Below are 21,851 nucleotides of genomic sequence, written 5' to 3'. Positions count from 1 at the left end.
TTTTTTGAGACAGGGTCTCAGTCTCACTATGTAGTACAAGCTGGCCTCGAATTCACAGTAATCTTCCTGCCTCAGCCTCCCAAGTGCTGGGATTACAGGTATGTGCCACCATGTCTGATTCTTATAGATTTTTTTTATAAAAAAAAGAAAAAAAGCCAAAGTCCAAATTAATTCAGTTTCTAATTTGTAACACAATGAGATAACTCTAAATCCTAAACTAGGAAAAACAAATAGTAAGAATAGTATTTGACATAAAATTCCAGCGCCAGGTTGGTGGTACATGCCCGTAATCCCAGCCCCTGAGAGCCTGAGGCTGAGGAAGGACGATCCCTGCCAAGCCGGAAGCCAGTGAGCTCAGGCCCGCCTGATCCACATGACAGCCCTTGTCTCAAGCATTAATAATTCAATTAAATGTCAGCGGGCTAGAAGCGCGTAACTGCAATGCCAGCTACTTGGGAAATGAGGCAGGAGGATGCAAGTGCAAGGCCAGATTTAAACTGAAATACAATTTAAAGAAAAGGTCTGAGAATGCAGCTTAGTGGTTACCAGGCCCCATGTTCAGTCCCCAGCCTCAAGAAATAAATGAACAAGCAAATGAATAAAGAGAAACAGTGAAATAAAACAAAATCTAGTTGGGCATGGTGGGACACACCTGCATCCCAGCTACTTGGGAGGCTGAGATAGGATTAAAAGGTAAAGTCCAGCCTCGTTTGGCGAGACTCAGTCTGAAAATAAAAATAAAGGGGGCCAGGGAGATGGCTCAGTAGAATAAGTGCTTCCCTGGCAAGCACAAGAGCCTGAGTTCAATCTGCTTCCACCAAAAAAAAAAATGAATAAAAATAAAAAGATATAGCTAACTGGTAGAGCTCTTGCTTAGCATGTGTAAGACCTGTGTTCAATCCCCAGCACAAACAAAATCTCATAACTACTCATGGGAGAGGAGAATGTTTTGAAAATCATATAATATAGCAAAAGAATTCCTTCATAGGTAACTGGATGATATTCAAAATATAAATAAGTGAGATCTATTTTCTAAGAGGAGGTAAAGAAATTACTGAAATAGGGGCCAGGGAGATGGCTCAGTGGAATAAGCACTTCCCTGGCAAGCGCCAAGGGCCTGAGTTCAATCCCCAGTTCCGCCAAAAAAAAAAAAAAAAAAAGAAATTACTGAAATAATTGTTAACTTGGAAAAAACTAAGTTATAACTTTGCAAATATATAAGAATTTGGTATAAAGAATACATTATTCTCTTAATGAATAGAATGATTTGTTCTAATGGTGTTTGTAAATGGGATCACAAGTCCGCATCTTGCACAGCAATTAACCACTAAGAAGAATATATGCAGTGTATTATTTGTTGAAACTGTCCTTCCGATATGATTTGAAACTGTCTCATTGCTATCTGTTTGTCAATAAAACTTTGAAAAAATAAAAAAAAAATAAAAAATAAAAAAAAAATACATTAAGAGAAAAAAAAAAAAGAATACATTAAGAAATCATACAAAAATAAACCCTGATACAATTCAATAATAAAAAGACAATCTGTCAGGTATGAAAGGACATACCTATAATTCTATCACTCTGGGAGTCTTGAGGCAAGAGGAATACAAGTTCAAGTCCAGGCTGGGTAATTTAGTGACTCTGTCTCAAAATACATTTTTAAAGGCCCAAAGATGTAGCTCAGGGTGAAGACCCAGGATTCAATTCCCAGTACTGTGCAAAAATAATAATAATAATAACAATAACAATAATAATAATACTTCAATTTTTAAAATGGATAAGAGCCAGGTGCAATAGTGAACAATTGTAATTCTAGCACTCGTGGAGGCTGAGAGAGAGGAGCAGCCTGCTTTCAACCACAGCCTGGGTAATTCACAGGGTTTGTGAAATCCTGTCTCAAAATAAAAAATAGCCAGGGAGATAGCTCAGCTGCACAGTGCCTGCCTGGCAAGCACAAAGTCCTGAGTTAGATTCCCCATACAAAAATAAACAAAAGCATATGAAAAGATAATCAACATCACTAGTCATTAGAGAAACACAAATTGAACCCACAGTGGCACGCCACTCCCCGGCCGCCAGCGCGGCTACTTACACGGAAGGGCTGGGGGTGTAGTTCAGTGGCAGAGTTCTCACCTAGCACGTAAGAGGCCTGTGGCCCGATCCCCAGCACCAAAACCAACCAACCAAACAAATAAATAGAAAAAAGAAAGAAGAAAAGAGCAAGTGTTAAAAAAAAAAGAAAGAAAGAAAGAAAGAAAAGAAAAGAACAAGTGTTGGCAAGAATGCTAGAGAAATTGTAGCTCTCATCCATGCTGGTAGGAATCAAAAATAGTGCAGCCATTATAAAAAACTGAGCCGCTGAAGAAAAGTTAAGATTTGTCATACAACCTAGCACTATTAACTGTATATTTAAGAACTGAAAAGCAAAATTTGTTCAAATATTTAGGAACTAAAAGATATATAAAAACTTGTACAGGAATATTTATCACGTCATCACCCATAAGCACCAAAAACTAGAAGCCAGCGTCTTACCAGCAGATGGATGAATACACACAAGCTGATGCATCTATGCAATGGAATGCTTACTACTGAGACGTAAAGAGTAATAAAATCTTGATACACACTACAATATAGATGATCTTCAAAAACATAAGCCTAGTAAAAGAAGCCAGAAATAAAAGGCCACATATTATATCATCCCACTTATATCAAATATTCAGAATAAGAAAATCAAAGACAGAAAACAGGTGGTTGCTGAGAGCTCAGGTGAGAAGAGGAAGTGCCTATTAAAGAGTATAGTCTCTCTTTAGGGTGATAAAAATGTTCCAGACTTAGCTGTTGGTGTTGGCTGCACAACTCTATGAATATGCTGAAGACCGCTGAACCGTGTACTTAAAGAGAGTGAAATGTATGGTAGGTGAACTGCACCTCGACAAAGCCTATTACCAAAATATAAATTAAAGAAAATCTCATTAGTTTTCACTTGAGCTTCTCAAATCCTAGACTTTAAAGGGCAAAGAAAAGAAAGGAACTGGAAGATTTTAAATTAAAAAATGTAAGTCAAGGGGCTGGGAAAGATAACTCAGTAGAATAAGTGCCTGCCTGGCAAACGCAGGGTCCTGAGTTCAATCCCTGGTACTGCAAAAAAAGAAAAGTAAGTCAGGCTGGGTATGGTGGCATGCGCCTATAATCCCAGCACTCGGGAGGCCGAGACAGGAGGGCTGGGTTACATAGTGAGTTCAAGGCCAGCCTGAACTACATAGCAAGATGCTATCTCAAAAAATGGAAAATAAATAAGCAAATTCACTGATATCAGTATAGTGTGGACACCTGGAATTTTTTTTGGTAGGGGTGATACTGGAGATTGAACCTAAGGCACCTGCACTTAGTTAAAAACCCAGCCCTTTTTAAAAAATATTTTGAAGGGAGATGGCTCAGTGGAATAAGCGCTTCCCTGGCAAGCACAAGGGCCTAAGTTCAATCCCTGGTTCTGCCAAAAAATTTAAAAAAAAAAAAAAAAAATTAGGGGCTGGTGAGATGGCTCAGTGGTCTAAAGCACCTACTTAGAACAAGCTTAGCAAAGCACAGGGACCGCGGTTCAATCCCCCAGCACCACATGCCAGCCCGCCCGCCCCCTGGTGGGCTGAGCTGGCCACACACACACATACACATAAATAAAGTTAAAAAATGTTTTGAGACAAGATCTCATTCAGATGCAGCTGTGTCTCACTGAAAGGGGTTCTCAGCATCTGCAGGATTCAGCCCTAAACTAAGAAGGAATTTTTCCTTTTCTGTGGTGTCAAGCATCAAAATTAAAAAATGTTTTGAGACAAGGCTGGGCTAGTGTGGTCCTCCTGTCTAAGCCTCCCAGAGTGCTAGGGGAACAGGTGTGCGTCACCATGGCTGGCTAGTTTGTGCATCTCAAAATATCTGCACTTGCATTATTATTGTTACAGTATGGGTCTAAATGTCCCCTTGAGCCTCATACAGTCTTAGGTGGGCCTTTTTCAGAGGTGGCTGAATTGAGGGTGTGTGATGCTGAGATTAAAGGCGTGTGATTATTAAATCAGTCCTCTGTATGGCTGGTACCAACCTAACCCTGGTAGCTTGGATACAACATGAGGGACAGAAAGACCCTTGTCCTCTCCCTTGCTGCCATGGACTGACCAGATCCATGCCAATGTGCCCTGGAGGCAGGTAATTATGGACAGAAGCCTCTATAAACTGTGACCTAAATAAACATTTCCTCCCTTAACTTTTGAGTGCTTAGTGTTTTGTATCACCAACAAGAAAAAAGTACAATTAACTTTAGAGTTAATGATTTATTTTTAAAAACTGTTATATTTCTAAAATTTATTTAAAAACCCGAAGTAGGGGTGGCTGGGGAGATGGCTCAGTGGAATCAGCGCTTCCCTGGCAAGTGCAAGGGCCTGAGTTCAATCCCTGGTTCCAGCAAAAGAAAAAAAAAAAACAACCTGGAACTATACTGACAGTTCACTCAGATGCAGCCGTGTCTCACTGAAAGGGGTTCTCAGCATCTGCAGGGTTCAGCCCTAAACTAAGAAGGAATTTTTCCTTTTCTGTGATGCCAAGGATCAAATCTAGGGCCTATGCTCTACCAAGGAGTTACACCACCAGCTCTTTTCATTTCATTTTTGTTTGTTTGTTTTGTAAGAATGAACTGGGGGCCAGGCAGTAGCACACCCCTGTAATCCTAACACTCAGGAGGCTGAGGCAAGAGGATTGCTGTGAGTTTGAGGCCAGCCTGGGCTACATAGTGCATACAAGGCCAGCCTGACTTGCACAGTGAAATTCTGTCTCAAAAACATGAAAATAAATAAATAAATAAACAAATAAATAAATCTGGGGGTTCTTCCACCACTGAATTACATACTTAATAGCCCTTCTTTATTTTTAATTTTTTTTTTTGTATTTTAAGGAAGGGTCTACAGGGTGTTTAGGGTCTCACTACTAGATCAGACTCAGTGATCCACTTGTTTACAGCCTCCCAAGAGCTGGGATTACAGGCACACACCACCATGCCCAGTCTCAATTGCCATCTCAGCGCGCCCAAGGGGCAGGACCAGCACGGCAGGCCCGGGGATTGGACCCCTGGCCCCTGCGCCTGCTTGCAGGTGCTTTAATCTGCTGAGCTATTGGGCCGGCCCCTTACTTTTAATTTTTGAGACAGGTTCTTGCTGAGTTGCCTGAGGTGGCTTCCAACTGTGGTCCTCCTGTCCCACTCTCCTAAATAGCTGAGAATGCAGGCAGATGCCACTGTACTTTGCCAGGGAAGCGCTTATTCCACTGAGCCATCTCCCCGGCCCAAAAAGGCAGAAGGGGTTTTGTTTTGTTTTGCTCTGAATGCCTTCAGGGCATGATTGGCTGGCTTGAGTTGTGGGGATTCGAACCACAGCAACCTGAGCCTGACTGCTTTGTTGAAGCAGTCACTTAAAGAACTGAGCTAAGGGGCAGGCCCCTAGTACTTCACTCTTAACTAAGAAGAAAAACTTAATTCTTTAACCAATAACACTACACAGTAAAGATATGGCTGTCAAAAAGCCATGATGCTGCCAAGTTGCTTTTCTTGCCCACCAACCCAACTTCTTCAAGTTCCCATTACTATGCACCATGCACCTCTCTCACCTCGTTGTTCATGTAATGTAGATCAAGAGGCTGCCCAAATACTTTTGCCACCTTGAGCTCCACATCTTCATATCTCACAGGCCGGCTGAATGCTATAATTCTGAAAAGAACAGAGAGTTGGTTAACTGTACTTGAAACACAACGTTCAGAAAGCAGTAGCCTGCATCTAGTTTCCCTTTCTTTTCAATGTAAGATGATCTTTTTTCATGGATTCAGGGCCTTTGCATTGAGCTATAGTTCTAGCCCGTTTTAAAATTCTGAGATAGGATCTTGCTAATTTGCCCAAGCTGGACTCCAATAATCTTCCTGCCTCAACCCACTGAATAGCTAGGACTATATACAAGCAAGTGCTACCATGCCTGGTCAGATCAATTTTTTGAAACTACGGTCTCACACATCTGGGCATGTAAGTGCTGATATTGAAGCTTTTTTGTAGGGATTCCTTAGGACCATTCTAAAACAATTTTTATAAATATAAAAGCAGAGTAGGAACTTGAGCAAGTTTAATACCTCTTAAGGTATTAAAATATGAATTGTTATTAAATATTCCAGAAGCATTAAAAAGTGGGAACAAATGAAACAAGATTGGCTAAATGTTGATAATACTGAAGCTAGGTGACAAGTCCATGAGTGTTTAGTATAATATTATACTTATGTACATCTGTGCTGGAAATTTTCATAATGAAAGAGCTGTTTGTTTTGGTGGTACTGGCGATTAAACCCAGACATTTGTACTAAACTACATCCTCAGCCCTTTTTTATGTTTTATTTTGAGACAGGGTTTCACTAACTCACTAAGTTACATAAAGTGGCTCAAACTTGTAATCTTCTCTCCTTAGCTTCCCAGAGTGCCAAATTACAGGACTGTTCCGCCACAACTGGCAATAACAGAAAGCTTTACTAAAATAAATGTATAGGCTTATATAGGACTGCTAATGGTGAACTATTTTGAAACACAAAAGTGCCAATTTCACGGGTCTTACCTAATACCTTAGAAGTTGAATAATTAAAAATAAGCAAAGAGATTAATGGAAAAGAAGAGAGCATATGAATGAAATGTGTGCATGCATGTGTAGAAACACACAAATATACAACATTTAGATTAAAAAATAATTTTTGGGGGTGTGCTGGTGTATACCTATATTCCCAGCATTAGGGAGGCTGAGGCAGGAGAACTACTTCAAGTTCGAGGCCAGCCTGGACTACATAGTGAGTTCAAGGGCAGCCTTAACAAACAAACAAAAAACTTGACCAGGAGTGCTGGCACATGTCGATGGTTCTGCTCAGAAGGCTGAGGCATGAGGATGGCCTGAACTAAAGAATTTAAGACCAGGTGGAACAACACAGTAAGAGTCTATCTTACAAAAATTATGTTAGAGTGGAAAGGTCTTCCTAAGCATAATACAAACGAAAATCAGTAAGATAGACCTGACAACAAAATTTAAACCTTTTATGGAAAAATCAACCATCAGTGAAGATTAAAAAAAAAAAAAAAAAGGGCTGGCCAGATAGGTCAGCAGACTAAAGCACTTGCTCACGCAGAGTGCAGTGGCTGGTTCGCTCCCTGGCTTGCTGTGCCAGCCGCACCCCCAGGGTACGCTGAGGCAGGTGATCGAGACTGGACGTGGAGGCGTGCACCTGTAATCCCAGCACTTGGGAGGCTGAAAACAGGATCGCTATGAGTCTGATCTGTGTAGTGAGGCCCTATAGACCCTGTACTAAATACATTAAAAAAAAAAAAAGTAACTTGGGAAAATACTTTTTTAAAAAGATATAAATATTCAACAGAATAAGAGACTATTTACTGAAGTTATTAATACACACATGAAAAGATGACCCTTGATTAGGACAATGCATACTAAAGCAACCTCCGTCTCTAAGTGTGCTGAGCAGAACAAAATCAGCCTTGCGGTGAAGCAGCACACAGTCATGGGCTCATACCCTTCCACAATGACAGGAACTTATGTGGTTCTTTCTCATTTCCCCTACTTGCCCAGAGTGGGAAGTAGACGAAGAAGCTATAAGCCACAGGAAGAGAAGACTATAAGTCACTGAATTTTAATGAAATATAACCAGATAATTCTTTAATTCTCTGCTTTAAGTTGGAGCAAGTTACTGAGCAGTATAAAAAGCTTTCAACATGCAGAATTGTCTTACTCAGTTTGGTTGCCACTATCTACATGGTTGTATTTAAATTAATTAAACTGAAAATTAAAATTGATTTTTCAGGCTCACTAGCCACAAGAGACTAGTGGCTACTGTACTGGATAGCACAGATACAGAATATTTGCATCGGGGCTGGGAATACAGCTCAGTGGCCTAAGTGCCTGCCTGGCAAGCACAAGGTCCTCAGTCTGATGCCCAGTACCGAAAAAAAACAAAACAAAACGTGCATTATAGCAGAAACTTTTATTGAATAGCTCTGATAGAATACTACTTCAAACCAAAATCTGTCCTTCAGGGGCTGGGGAGATGGCTCAGTGAAGTAAGTGCTTGCCTGGCAAGCGCAGGGACCTGAGTTCAATCCCTGGTTCTGCAAAAAAAAAAAATCTGTCCTTCATACAAAACCTGATACCTCAGGAAAATAAATTCTCCATAGTTCTTCCTTTGGAGATTATATTGCCAACTATATTGGTTCGTTGCCACTAGGAAATCCATTCACACTATATATAATTTTTATATCTTTGTTCTCAAACCCACTGACCCAAGCTGATAGATACAGTTAGGTCCTACCAGGATATTATTGAGATGGACTACATAGGAAGGTGTTTTCTGGAGCCTTCGGAGAAAAAATATTTGTATTAATTCCTAATATCAAATCAACAGTTTAAAGGTGCCCAGTCTAGGCAAATTAGTGAGACTATATCTCAAAACAAACAAAGGGCTGGTAATGTAGCTCACTAAGACCATAGATTTAAACCTCAGTACAGGAAAAAAAAAAAAAAAAAGCCCTCTACATAAATTACCACAAGTCCACTCCAGTTGTTCCTAGCACGTTCTTGAAAAAGAATCAGGCTCAGAGACTTAATTCTCCTGTACTGGTCTGCCAATGAGCCATTCAAAACCCCTAAAAGCCACCAGACAGTCTGAGCAGGACTTTCACAAAAAAATCACACAAGCATTAATACAACTGAAATGGGGGATCTAAATATTCCTGTCACAAGTGCACAGATAAAGTAGACAAAAATCAATAAAGAAATATCAGAACCAAACCAGACTTTTCAATAAATGGACTTACAGGGTGTTCCATACTGTATCATTAAAATACACATTCTTCTCAGCTACACACATGATGTTCTCCAAAACAGACCACATACTAGCTCATGGAACATCCTTAAAATACAAAGGAACTGAAACTGTCCCAAGCATATCAGCAGACCATAGTGCAATGAATTGAAAATCAATGGCAAAAAAAAAGCCACAAGAACTTCATAAACACATGGAAATTAAATAACATCCTCCTGAACAACCAGTGGGTCACAGATGAAATTAAAGGAAATTCGACAGTTTTCTAAAATTAAACAATGCCAACACAACATATCAGAGCTTATAGAATGCAATGAAAGCAGGCTTACAAGTCAAATTTATAGCAGCGAATTCTTATATGAGAAAAACAGAGTAAGCCCAAATAAATATCCTAACGATGAACCTTGGGCTTTCAGAAAAAGAGCAAGTCAAGCCCAAAGTTCATACAAGGGAGGAAATTACAAAGATTAGAGCAAAAATTAAGGCAATGAAGACTAAGAAAACAATACAAAGAATCAAGGAATTAAATAATGTATTCTTTCAAAGATTAAACAGAAATACCCTTAGCTAACCTTATCAAAAAAAGGAAAGAAAGGGGCTGGTGAGGTGGCTCAGTGGTCTAAAGCACCTACTTAGAACAAGCTTAGCAAAGCACAGGGACCACGGTTCAATCCCCCAGCACCACATGCCAGCCGGCCCCGCCCCCTGGTGGGCTGAGCTGGCCACACATGCGCACGTGCACACACACACACACACACACACACACAAAATAAATAAAAAATTTTTTAAAAAAGGAAAGAAAAGACTCAAATTCGTGCAATTAGGAATGAAAACAGTAAAATCACAACAGATCCTGCAGAAATCCAGATCATCAATACCTACTTCAAGAAACTGTACTCTTGTTTTCTTTTTTGTATTTTAGGGAAGGGTCTACAGGGTGTTCAGGGTCTCACTACTAGATTGAATTCCTAGTGATCCGCCTGTTTACAGCCTCCCAAGACCTGGAATTACAGGCGCATGCCACCATGCCCAGTCTCAATTGCTGTCTCAGTGTGTCCTGGGGGGCGGGGCCAGCACAGCAGGCCCTGGGATTGAACCCCCAGCCCCTGAGCCTGCTTGCAGGGGCTTTAATCCACTGAACTATTGGCCAGCCCTAAACCATTATTATTTTTATTTATTATTTATTTATTTATTTTTGTATTTAGTGAAGGGAGAATCTGTATTCTTAATAAGGCAGAAAATACAGAAGAAATGGACAGATTCCTAGAATTACCAAAGCTGAAATAAAAAGATATGAAATGTCTAAATAAAGCACTATCAATCAATGAAATAGAAGATGTAACCAAAACCGATCAACCAAGAAAAGCCTAGGCCTGGTGGAGTCACTGCTGACTTCTAGATTTATTTATTTATTTATTTATTTATTTATTTATTATATTTATTACAGGGTCTCACTACACAGATCAGACACATAGTGATCTTCCTGTCTCTAGCCTACCAAGCACAGGGATTACAGGTGCAAACCACCATGCCCGAACTCCATCACCAGCTCAGCATGCCCCAGGAGCAAGGCCTGCACAGCATGCCAGGGACTGAACCCAGTCCTGGCGTCTGACTAAGCAGATGCTTTAATCCAATGACCTATCTGGCCTGCCCCTAAAAGAAATTTAGAAAAGACGAGATGCTGTTACTTCTCAAATTCTTTAATGAAACTGAAAGGAAAGCAATACTCCCAAACTTATCCTGGAAGCAAGTGCTATCCTGATACCAAAACCAGAGAATGATTAAACCAAAAAGAGAACTAAAGGCCAATCTCTTTAAAGAATATAGACACAAAAGTCCTCACTAAGATACTGGCAAACAGAATACAGCAAATCATCAAGAAGCTTATACACCATAATTAAGCAGGATTCATCCCAAGCATGCACATCCAGATGGTTCAATGTATGCAAATCAATAAATGTAATACACCATATTAACAGAGTGAAGGTGAAGGACAAAAATCATACCATCATCTCAAAAGATGTAGAAAAAGCATTTGATAAAGTCCAGAATACATGGTCTTTTTCTCAATCTGATAAAAGCCATCCGCAACAAACCAAGAGCCAACATCATATTAAATGGTCAAAAACTTAAAAGCAGGGCCAGCCAAATAACTCAGTGGATTAAAGCACCTGCAAGCAGGTGTAGGGGCCGGGGATTGGATCCCCAGGCCTGCTGTGCCGGCACCCCCAGGGCGCACTGAGATGGCTATTGATACGGGGCATGGTGGTGCGCATCTGTAATCCCCAAAATACAAAAAAAACAAAAAACAAAAAACCCGAAAGCTTTCACTCTAAAATCAAGAACAAGAAATGGATGTTGATTGTCGCCACTCTTATTCAATACAATTCTGAAAACATTAGCCAGAGCATTTAGACAGAATAGGAAAGGAAGAAATAAAATTATCATTTTTTGCACATGACATGATAATCTACATAGAAGACCCCAAAAAATCCACCAAAAGACTTCTAGAGTTAATAACCCAATTCAGTAGTGTATCAGGATACAAAGTCAACACTCAAAAATCAATAGCATTCCTGTACACAAATAGCAAATTCACTGAGACAAATTAGGGAAACCATAATTTTTACCATAAAATATGAAATACCTAGGAATCAATCTAGGAAAGAAGGAACTTCAAGACTTTTATATTAAAGCTAAACTACTTTAAAGAGGGAGACTGAAAAGGATATCAGAAAATAGAACAATATCCCTTGTTCTGGGATAGGACAAAGCAATATAGTAAAAATGGTCATACATCCAAATTGTTAGACATATCTAATCTCAATCAAATTACCAACACCATACCTCATAAAATTAGAGAAAACAATGCTAAATTTCATTTGGAACCAAAAGAAATATACAACAGCAAAAGCAATTCTGGACAACAAAGCTACGGCAGCGGGAATCATAATCGTTGACTTGGAATTAGCCTATGAAGCTACTGTGATAAACAGGTCTGAGGATCAATGGAACAGATTAGAAAATGCAGGAACAATTTCAAACACACTCAGTTTATATATTTATTTTTGTCTTTTTCAGACAGGGTTTCACTATGTAGTTCAGGCTGGCCTTGAACTCACTTTGTAGCCCAAGCTGGCTTTGAACTCAAATGCATAGTGATCCTCTTGTCTCTGCCCCTGAGTGCTGGGATTATAGGTGTGTGCCACCATGCCCAGCCAGCCACCTTATCTTTGACAAAGGACCCCAAACAGATTCCATGGAATTCTTGAAGTCAGTAGTGTAGGCAGACTGTACGAACAAAACGCTGATTGCACAAAGAATCAACTGGGATCTCATCTGATAAAAAAAACTTTTGCACAGCAAAAGAAAACTATCAACAGAGTGAAGAGCCAACCCACAGTATGGGAAAGTTTTTGCCAGCTAGTCCTCAGAAAAAGGGTTGATATCTAGAATACATAAAGAACTCAAAAAATTCAGGCACCCCAAATCTAAAGACCCAATCCATAAATGGATATCTGAAATGAATAAAATACTTCTTAGATGAAGAAGTAGAAATGACAAGTAAATACATGAAAAACTGTTCAATGTCCCTGAAGATGTAAGTTGAATAGGACTAGAGGGCCCATTTGACCCAGCTAGTCTTCCTCTTTTTGATATCTTCCCAAAAGAAATAAAAGCACCATTGCACAGTGACACACGTGCAACCATGCTTAGCATGGCATACCCTGTAATGGGTAAGTCTTGCAAACAGCCCAAAAGCCCAAAAACTAATGAATGGAGAAAGAGGATGTGGGCTTCTTCTTCTTCCTCCTCCTCCTCCTCCTTTTTTTTTTTAATATACCACTCTGCCATAAAGGATAAGCTTAAGATACATCTAACTAAATGCATGCACCCTGACCATACTCTTAAATGAAATAAATCAGACATGCATGTTTGCATTTTTTCTCTGGTGTGAGAAACCAAAACTGTAAATAAGGACCATGTATAACAGATATTGGGAAAATATCTATTTTCCCAATTATATAATAGATATCAAGAAATAGGAAGACAATGTTTAAACAAGGAAAGTAAGGGACAGGGGTTGGGGGAAGGAGGGACAAGGAAAAAAGAACAGAAGGAAAAAATGGAAATAAGACTTTTGTAAATAAGGAGAGGAAGAGGGGTTGAAGGGAAGAGAATGGGAAAAAAAAAGAAACAAGATATATCATGTACAGGTACAAATTCTCTATGATGATTGTGATCATTATATACACCTAAAATGTACCAATAAGAAAAGTTTTTTAAAAAAGCAGAACTTTCAGATTTGATGGCTCAGTAGGATAAGTGCTTGACTGGCAAACGCAACCATCTGAGTTCAATCCCCAGTTCCGCCAAAAAAAAAAAAAAAAAAAAAAAAAGAGTCAAGCTGCTGTTATCTTATTGACAATAGAAATTTTGTTACCAATATTTAAGAGTTTTGAATCTGCAACAGTGTCCTACCTTTAAGGCTCTCAAAAGGAAGGAGATCTTAATCTAAAGTCCTTTTTGGCCTCCAGTGGCTGAGTGGGTGGAAGCTCAGGGATGCTCTCGTCCTTACCCTTTTAAAACAAAACAAAGTCTGCCCAGTAGGATGGATACCTGGCATGAATGAATGGCAAAATCACTACTTCTTTTTTCTGTAAATTTTCATTCAGGAGGATCCTTGCAAGTTTGAGGCCAGCCTATATAAAGTGAGTTCAAGGCCAGCCTGAACTGCATAGACACCCTGTCTGAGAAAGAAAGAAAGAAAGAAAGAAAGAAAGAAAGAAAGAAAGAAAGAAAGAAAGAAAGAAAGAAAGAAAGAAACTGTTCACATTCCCTGTGTAAGTAAAGAAAGCCCACAGTGACATTCTCTATAAAACTGCAGGGCATGAAATATATGAAAACTAGAGTTGTCTGGCAAAGAACAATTTGAACTTGGTTTCCTGGTACCAACTTTTGAAAGTCCTCAATTCCACACATAGTACACAAACAGTGAAATGCCATGGCTCCTGAAAACAGATGCATAAAAAGAGAACCCAAAGTTTTCAAAATCTTGATACCAACATTCTTCCACTCAGGGCTTCAGAAAGCCATTCCTGTCTGACCACCTTAAATATTTGTGGTTTCAATCTGGCAGCTTCTTTGAAACCAAACACATATACTTTCTCAGTGTAAGTTCACTCACTGTAACTACACACCACTTTGGGAACAGAAAATTCAGCAGAGTAAACTGCGTAACTAGGCTCCAACACAATTGAGCTTTTGATTTCAAATCTACTTCTGAAAATTCCCTGCTACTCCAAGTTTGGCCATCCTTCCAAAACCCATTCAGTCAGCAAGTGTGGAAAGCAGCAACAATGAGGTCGCCATCTAACTTCCTTGTTCTGGCAGGACGCAAGATGACAGCTGTGGGCAGAGCTCAGAAGCCCTTCCTTTTTCCCCGGCCCAGAACATCCGCGGCCCCACAAGGGAGCAGTAGGACCAGGCTCTGCAGACCACACTTTCCACAGTGCTTCTCCTGGGAAGCCTAGAACAACCTTCCAGGCTTGTGAATGGATGTCTTAAAGAGAGAACAGCAGCCGTCCACCTCAGCTGGAGCTGGCTCCAAAGTAGGCCAAAGGCACCACCTTGAGTGCGCCCAGAACAGGGAGCATGCGCAGCTGCTCAGGCCCCCCAGGGGGACACAGCTGAAGACTTCCTCCTCAGCATGCCCTTTACCTCTCTACATACTGACAGCAAGGGGGAAAGTGGAGACAGCAATAGAAAGGGGAGGCAGAGCGGGGACCTATTATGAAGAGGCACACTTATGCGCGTGCGCACACACACGAGGTCCCGTGACTGGAGTTCTGTACTCTTTTAAATCACTTTCCCTTTGATAACAGAAATTAAATGGAGTCACATTTTGCTCCACTGGGAACTTATACCCTGGCTTTCCACACAAACTAGCAATTATGGTGATGATAATAACTAAAATGTTCATGACAGATAAAAAGAGTTTTATAACATTTTCACTTCACTAATCAGATAAGATTTAGAACATAAACTGAAAACTCCCTCTTTCTATGTCCTCAAAGGATCAAACTCACAAAACTGATGAACTTGGTGCAGCTTCCCAGGACCGAAAGAGGTCATGAAGAAGCTCCCAATTCACCAGCCTGGCCACAAAAGCTGGGCTTCTCTGCAGGGAACAGGAATGGTACCACATCACAAACCACCCCAAGGCCCTCGGCTTCCCACAGGGCACAATGTTAGTTATAGAGAAGTCATGATTCTGAGCAGAGCCGACGACTTCACTTCCTTCTTGAATAAAGGGCAGAAAGGGGGAGAATAAGAAAACAGCAGCAGTTGAAATGGTAGGTCAAAGCAAGGATGAAACTTTCCCACTTTTACACCATCAACACCATCCCTCAGCCACCAGTCCTACAGGGATCGTGATGGCTTCCTAAGCGCAATGCTTTCTAGGAACTTCAGCACACATGAACACAACTGATTAGGAGGCAACTTACCGTCTCTCCCCATTGTGTTCAAACTTGATTCTGACGTCACTCTGCCAAAAGTAATGATAACACAGGTTAGAGGGCTCATGTTATTCCTGCCATTCACAAGTAAGCTTTCAGTAACCCTTTAATGACATGAGGCAAACATCTCAAGGCTCTTGGTTCAGTTACCCTACTCAGAAAGGCATTCCTTTCCAATGAGTTATAATTTCCAGTTCTAATCTCAGGAGCAACAAAGCTCCTGGGACAAGATTCCTGGGTACCTGTCCCAGCTCAGTTTCGAGATTTACACACTATTTCTATAACTAGCTCTGGAATTTCTCCTACTATACATCTCCTCATCAAGATGGATATCTTTCCTTCTTGATTGATACTTCCAAATAAATCTTGTGGCAGACCACTGGCAAGTTGCTTATCCTCAGAGTTTTAGTTTTTCCATTTCTAGAAGGGGGTTAAACATACTTTGCAGAATTGCTATGAGGACTAAATGAGACATGAGTGAAATATCGATATATAGTAGACATGCGATAAATACATATATATTTTGTTTCTGCTGTTCTTTCTACTACTATCATGGGATTTCGCACAATCTTACCAGGCTGTCCTAATGGGAGTAAAGTAGGACCCTGAACAAATTCCCATAGACACTGTTCCTAGCTTTCTCCAAAGGCCTATTCTTGGGCATATAAGCTGGAAGGGTAGAAATCATGTTTATTTTGTTTCTATAGCCCTGTGACAAGCAAACCAAATAGCATATAAAACTTGTGCTTAATAATATTTGTTATATGGATGAATGGACTAATGAACAGAACTGAGACTAAATGTCAGAAAGGAAAGGAGAAGCATCAAAATGTTAAAGAAAAAGCCAACAGAAAGAAATATTAGAAATGTTATTTGAGAGAGTTAGAAAAATGATAAGAAAGAAATATTATAGAAGAGAGGAAAAAGATTGTCAAGAAACCAACAAATAATTGATGAAGAGAAAAAATAATTCATAATCACTGAGTAAAACATTATTCAAAAAAGACAAACGACAGACTGGCTTACCCTGGGCACAGTGGCACACAACTACAGCCCCACTACTTGGGAGGCTGAAGCAGCAGGGTCTCAAGTCTGAGCACAAAGTCAGTTTGAACTACACAGCAAGACTTGTGTCCAAAAATCCAAGACTGTGGCCAGCTTTAGTGGTACATGTCTGCAATCCCAGCACTTGGGAAGCTGAGGCAGGAGGACTGGCAGCAGTTTAAGGCCAGCCTGGGCTACACAGCAAGTCTCTGTCTCTGTCTCTTCTTTGTCTGTCTCTGTCTCTCTCCCTCTCTGTCATACACACACACACACACACACACACACACACACACACACACACACGTATACAGACTGTGGCTTTCAAAGCTTCTAAATTGGGGAACAAATAGCAAGCAGAGATGATAGACTAGGGAGAGAATGAAAGGAAGAGTTCATAAAGAATTCCTTTCTCAGGGCTGGGGAGACAGCTTGGTGGTATAAGCGCCTGCCTGGAAAGCACACGGTCCTGAGATTGATCCCATACCGGCGAGTCTAAACTGCATAGTGAGACCCTGTTTCAACAAAAAAAAGAATCCTTTCTTGCATGAGGGGCTAAAATTCTCTTCTAGGATATTTGAACAAAGATTTTAATTTACCCTCTTAAAATGATTGAGGCTTGAAACAGCTTCTGTTTAAGTGACTTAAACTAATATTTACCATAATATAAATTAAAACACAACATTTCAATTTTTTATCTCAAAATAACAATTAAAAACATTAGATGTTAACTTTTTTTTTTTGGTACCAGGAATTAAACTCAGGACCCTGCCCCTGCCAGTCAGGCACTCGTGCCAACTGAGCTATATCCCCCACTCTAGATGTGAACATAAATAAACCTTTTATAAAAATTAGGCTTTCCAAAAAAAAAAAAAAAAAATAGTAAGAGAACACAAATGTCTTTAATGCATGGCCTAAAGAGAGCAGAATTCTCTTGCCTGCTTCAAATTTCAATCTTCTTCTTTGGACCTTGCGCTTGCCAGGCAGGCGCTTATGCTGCTGAGCTATCTCCCTGGCTCTTGAAACTGTTCTAAGCATGTTACATATATTAAATTTATCCTCATAAAAGGTACTACTGTTATTACTATTCTACAAAAGAAACTGGGTTATAATGAGGTTCAGTAAGTTCACCCAAGGGCATATCATATTGTTTGGAAAGTAAGAGGCAGGATAGCCAGGATTCAAACCCTGGAAGCTGGCTCCTAACTAGCAAGCTCAATGTGACACAGTCAAACGGCTTATTTCGCTCACACAAGGCTTCAATGGGAACAATGAAAGCAAGAAAATAACAAAAGATCTTTTTTCTTTTTTTTTGCGGTGATGCATACCATGTGAGGCACTCAAATCCACATTTCTCCTGACAGGCTGACAGTAATAAGCTCTGTGTAATAAGGGCTCCACTAAAGATAACTGTGTTCGATTCCTCTCTGCCAACTACTCTCCTTGACCCCTTAGAGGCACTCTGTACTAGAGCCAAATCCTTGGACTTCTGCGACTCTACTCTAGAATAAGTAGCTTATTCTACTGAGCTATCTCCCTGGCAATAACAGAAGATCATATGTGACCTTACTTTTTGGAACTCATGGAGAAAGAGATAAGAGCTCCCTGTATTGGGGTAAAAATGGAGTCAGAACCCAATCACATAATAATAAGCTGGGAAGCCAGGGGAGGACGCCTTAGTTGAGGCTGTGGGTGAATGAAAGGATAGAGAAGGTAGAAAGGAAGGTGGCCCTATCTGATCTGTGTTCTAGGCAGACTGTATGCATGTCCATATGTACAGTACATGGGCACAGGGTAGGGCAGTGCAGTGGCGGGAGCCACCATATGGATTCAAGGTTTCTAAGAGTGACATGCTAAGTAACTGCCGTAATAAGAACCCTCCAAAGCGCAGTCCCCGAGACCTGCTGCCGCCCTCTCCTATGCTGTCTCCATCTTCCCACTTTGTACTCCCACAAAGGGCTCTGGAGCATCCAAGTGCTCATCAAACGCTGTCCTTTCTGTCCCTGCACTGCTGCTGCCTCTAGCCCAGCACACTTGTACAGCTCTCATTATAATTATTTTTTGGATTAATATATTTCTGGAACAGTTTTAGATCTACAGAAAAATGGAGCAGTTGGAGCGGAATTCCCATCCCTCACACAAGCTTTCCCTATTGTTGACATCCTATATCAGCATAGTATGTTTCCTTTTGTTGTAATCGTTAATATTAATATATCCACCAAGGCCCACAGTTTATTCAGATTTTCTCGGTTCTCTCACTTTTGTTTTGCTTTGTTTTGTTTTTTGAGACAGAATCTCACTATGTAGTTTAGGCTGGCCTTGAACTTGAGCCATCCTCCTGCCTTAGCCTACTGAGTGCTGGGATAACAGGCGTGCCCTGGCACAACTGGCTCAGGTCTTCTCCTATTAATTTTTATCAATTTTTGTCACTCTTAAAAATGTGGCAGGGTCCGGGGCCATAGCTCAGAGGCACAAGCACCTGCCTGGCAAGCTGGGCATGGCAGCACATGCCCATAATCCTAGCATTTAGAAGTGAGTTTAAGACCAGCCTGGGCTACACAGCAAGACCCTGTCTCAAAAAAAAAAGGGGGGGGGGAGCGATACGGAACCTCCTCAGCCTCTTTGCAGACTGAGGAGCTAAATCCGTTTCATGATGTGCTGTCACAGCAATACAGCTCTCCGTGAAGTTAGTCAGGAAAGGAGCTGAGCCTTTGCTCCCCATCACAAGTCACTCATGCTCAAGCTGACCAGGCCTGGGACTCCTAAGCAGCGCAAAGACGCCTCTGCAAGGCCGCCGCTGCCGCCGCCGCCGGGCAGGGCGCAGCCTCGCCCACACTACTTGAGGCGCTGGTCCGCGCTTCTGCCGGCCAACAGTGACAAGCCCCGTGTAAGAAGCGCTCCTCTAAAGATGGCTGTGCGATTCCTCCCTGCCAACCACTCCCCTTTACCCCTTGCAGGCATTCTGTACTGAGCCAATCCTTCAACTTCTCCGACTCTCCTCCAGCCCAGGGAACCTGCTTCCATGCTCGGCACTCCTGCTGCTTTGCTGACCCTTCTTCACGCCCTCTTCTCTGTACCACATGCGACCACTGGCTTTTCATCTCGGGCTTCAGTCCCCTCTGTCACTTTCTCCTCAGTAGGGACACACTTAATCAAAAGTCAATCTCTAAATAGAAGACTCCCGAATCTCTATATTTAGCCCCAATCTATGAAGCAAAATGTCATCTGCCTGCCACGTATTTGAGGCAGACATGCAGTTGTTAAAAATGTATCAATGAGGTCAAACTGCTTATCTTGCATCCTCACTCTACAATTTCTGTGTAACCTTGCACTTGTTACTTACCCTCTCTGGGACCATTTCCTTGTCCTTGAAGTGAAAATAATGATAGTATTTATCTGATATTTACATTTCACTTATTGTAATAATTGAGTAAGGAGATTAGACTAATACCCAATTTATAAGTGCTCAATAAGTGATAAAAGAGACCCATTACCCTTGGACCACAGCCACAGTGGTCCAGGTGAGGCCGACAGTGTTTCAGAACACACACACAGAGGATGGGAAGAGGCAGTGTGGAGCGCCTCCTATGGCCATGTGTGGCTTCCCTCTTCCCAGGGGAGGGAGAGGGTGGCTGGGACCCCACTCCTGTCAGAGGCGGAATGCTCACAGGTATTTCCTGTATTCCTCTGCATTTTCTCACGTTAGTTTAGCTATCTTTCCCCTTTTGCCTCATTCTGACCAAGAGCTGGGAAGGGAACTGATCCTGTACACTTCCCCGGCAGCCATATGGCCCAAGACAGTGAGGTTCCCTCGACCAAGGTTGCCAAGTGACTGAGGAACACTGTCCTCCCTCCTCATCTGAGACAGCACTGTGAAGTTTCTGCAACTTTCAGTTTGTTTCTTTACATAACAGAAACTAGCTATCCAAGCTATCCTAATTTTTGCAATGAGAGTATGAATATACACAATAAATGGGATAGACTATAAATACTGCTGTGTCTGTTCAGGCCAAACTTTGTTGCCAAATAGGTTTGCTGCGAATTAAAAAAATAAAACAAAGCTTTAGTTTGCAGAACTCTTTGGATTTCAGACTGCACATAAAGAGACTGAGAGCCTGCAAAAACCAACACTCACACACACACTGTACATACTCTCAGTTTTTTTTAACTTGACCTGGTTGTGTATGTTTACATCAATTACCCTCCAAAATTAGTCTCTATTCTCAGTTTTGCTACTTCTAGATTTGGTATTACTATTCTCTCAGCTACACAAGTTTAAACCTCTGAGTTCTGCTTGACCCTTCTCCTTCCTTTCTTCCCTCAGACAGACAAGTTTCGATTCTCACTTCAAAGGCTTCCAGCATAAAACTTCACTTCCTATTCCTCTGACATCTTGGTTACCTGGTCCCCAAAGCCACCTCTGTGTCAGCTTGCTTCCCCCACCCCAGCCCAGTCTCCATTTCCCTACAGGTCTGCTCCTCTTACCTACCTCTTCTAACATGTCTTCCTCACCCAAAGAGTAATCAGTGACCTATGGGTACAACCTAAATCCTGGCCTATGGGTACAACCTAAATTCTGGCCTATGGGTACAACCTAAATTCTCTGTCATTTGAAGCCCTCTGAAATGTAGGCTCATTTTGTCTACCCATCTCACATGGAAACGCTCCTCTCCAGCCAGATCAATGTGCACCCTTATTTTCTGAAATACAGTATACCATATTGATTCCTTTTCCCCAGACCTTGAGCAGAGTGTTTTCTAATCTGGACTGCCGCCCTCCTCCTCCCCGACCAACTAAACTTTTATTAACCTTCTCAGCCTGGCTCAAGGGCTACCTCCATTTGAAATGACTCCCTAGTGGCTTTAAACCACTCTTACATCTTTTACTTCCCTGATTTTCTATGGCACTCACTTTTTTTGACCATACAATTAATTAGATACAATCACACCTACACCACAATCTTTTTTGTTTGTTTCGATTTCATTTTCTGAATAAGGCTGCATAGCTCCTGGGTACAAGGAACATGACTTACACTGTGGGGTGTGTGCGTGTGCGTGCGTGTACGCGCGCACGCATTTAAGAAGGTTGACTCATGACATCTTTTCTTCCTTTCCTTTAGTTTTTCTTTTCTTTTTTTTCTTTTTTCCTTCTTCAGCACCAGAGATCAAACTTGAGACTTTGCACTTGCCAGGCAGGCACTTATGCCGCTGAGCTATCTTCCCAGCCCAAGAAGGTTGCTTATAAGCATAATGTTGAACCAAACAGATACCACAGATGCTGAGAACAAATTTAAAAATGTAGGTTTAGGAAGGCTCAAGTCTCTTCCCCCTCATAGTTAACTGGCAAGAGAATAGTGAGAATCATGCTCAGAACAGTGACAAATTAGAGCAAAGG

At 41.2% G+C, this 21,851-nt stretch overlaps 1 protein-coding gene across 2 annotated transcripts in view; it reads right to left on the bottom strand.

Moving 5' to 3' along the window:
- Map3k3 (mitogen-activated protein kinase kinase kinase 3) overlaps nucleotides 1–21,851 on the bottom strand; it is a 66,832-nt gene that overhangs the window by 38,077 nt on the left and 6,904 nt on the right. For both annotated transcript variants that reach the window (XM_023713976.1, XM_023713975.1), the window contains exons 3-4: nucleotides 15,405–15,445; nucleotides 5,647–5,746 (exon numbers count right to left, since the gene is read on the bottom strand). In XM_023713976.1, coding sequence (XP_023569744.1) covers nucleotides 5,647–5,746; nucleotides 15,405–15,445 — 141 coding nt within the window. The remainder of the gene's footprint in view (nucleotides 1–5,646; nucleotides 5,747–15,404; nucleotides 15,446–21,851) is intronic.

This window comes from Octodon degus, unplaced genomic scaffold, assembly GCF_000260255.1.
Source record: "Octodon degus isolate 3935 unplaced genomic scaffold, OctDeg1.0 scaffold00033, whole genome shotgun sequence".
Lineage (NCBI taxonomy): Eukaryota > Metazoa > Chordata > Mammalia > Rodentia > Octodontidae > Octodon > Octodon degus.
Note: the sequence above shows the minus strand (reverse complement) of the source record. Positions and strands in the feature narration are given on the sequence as shown.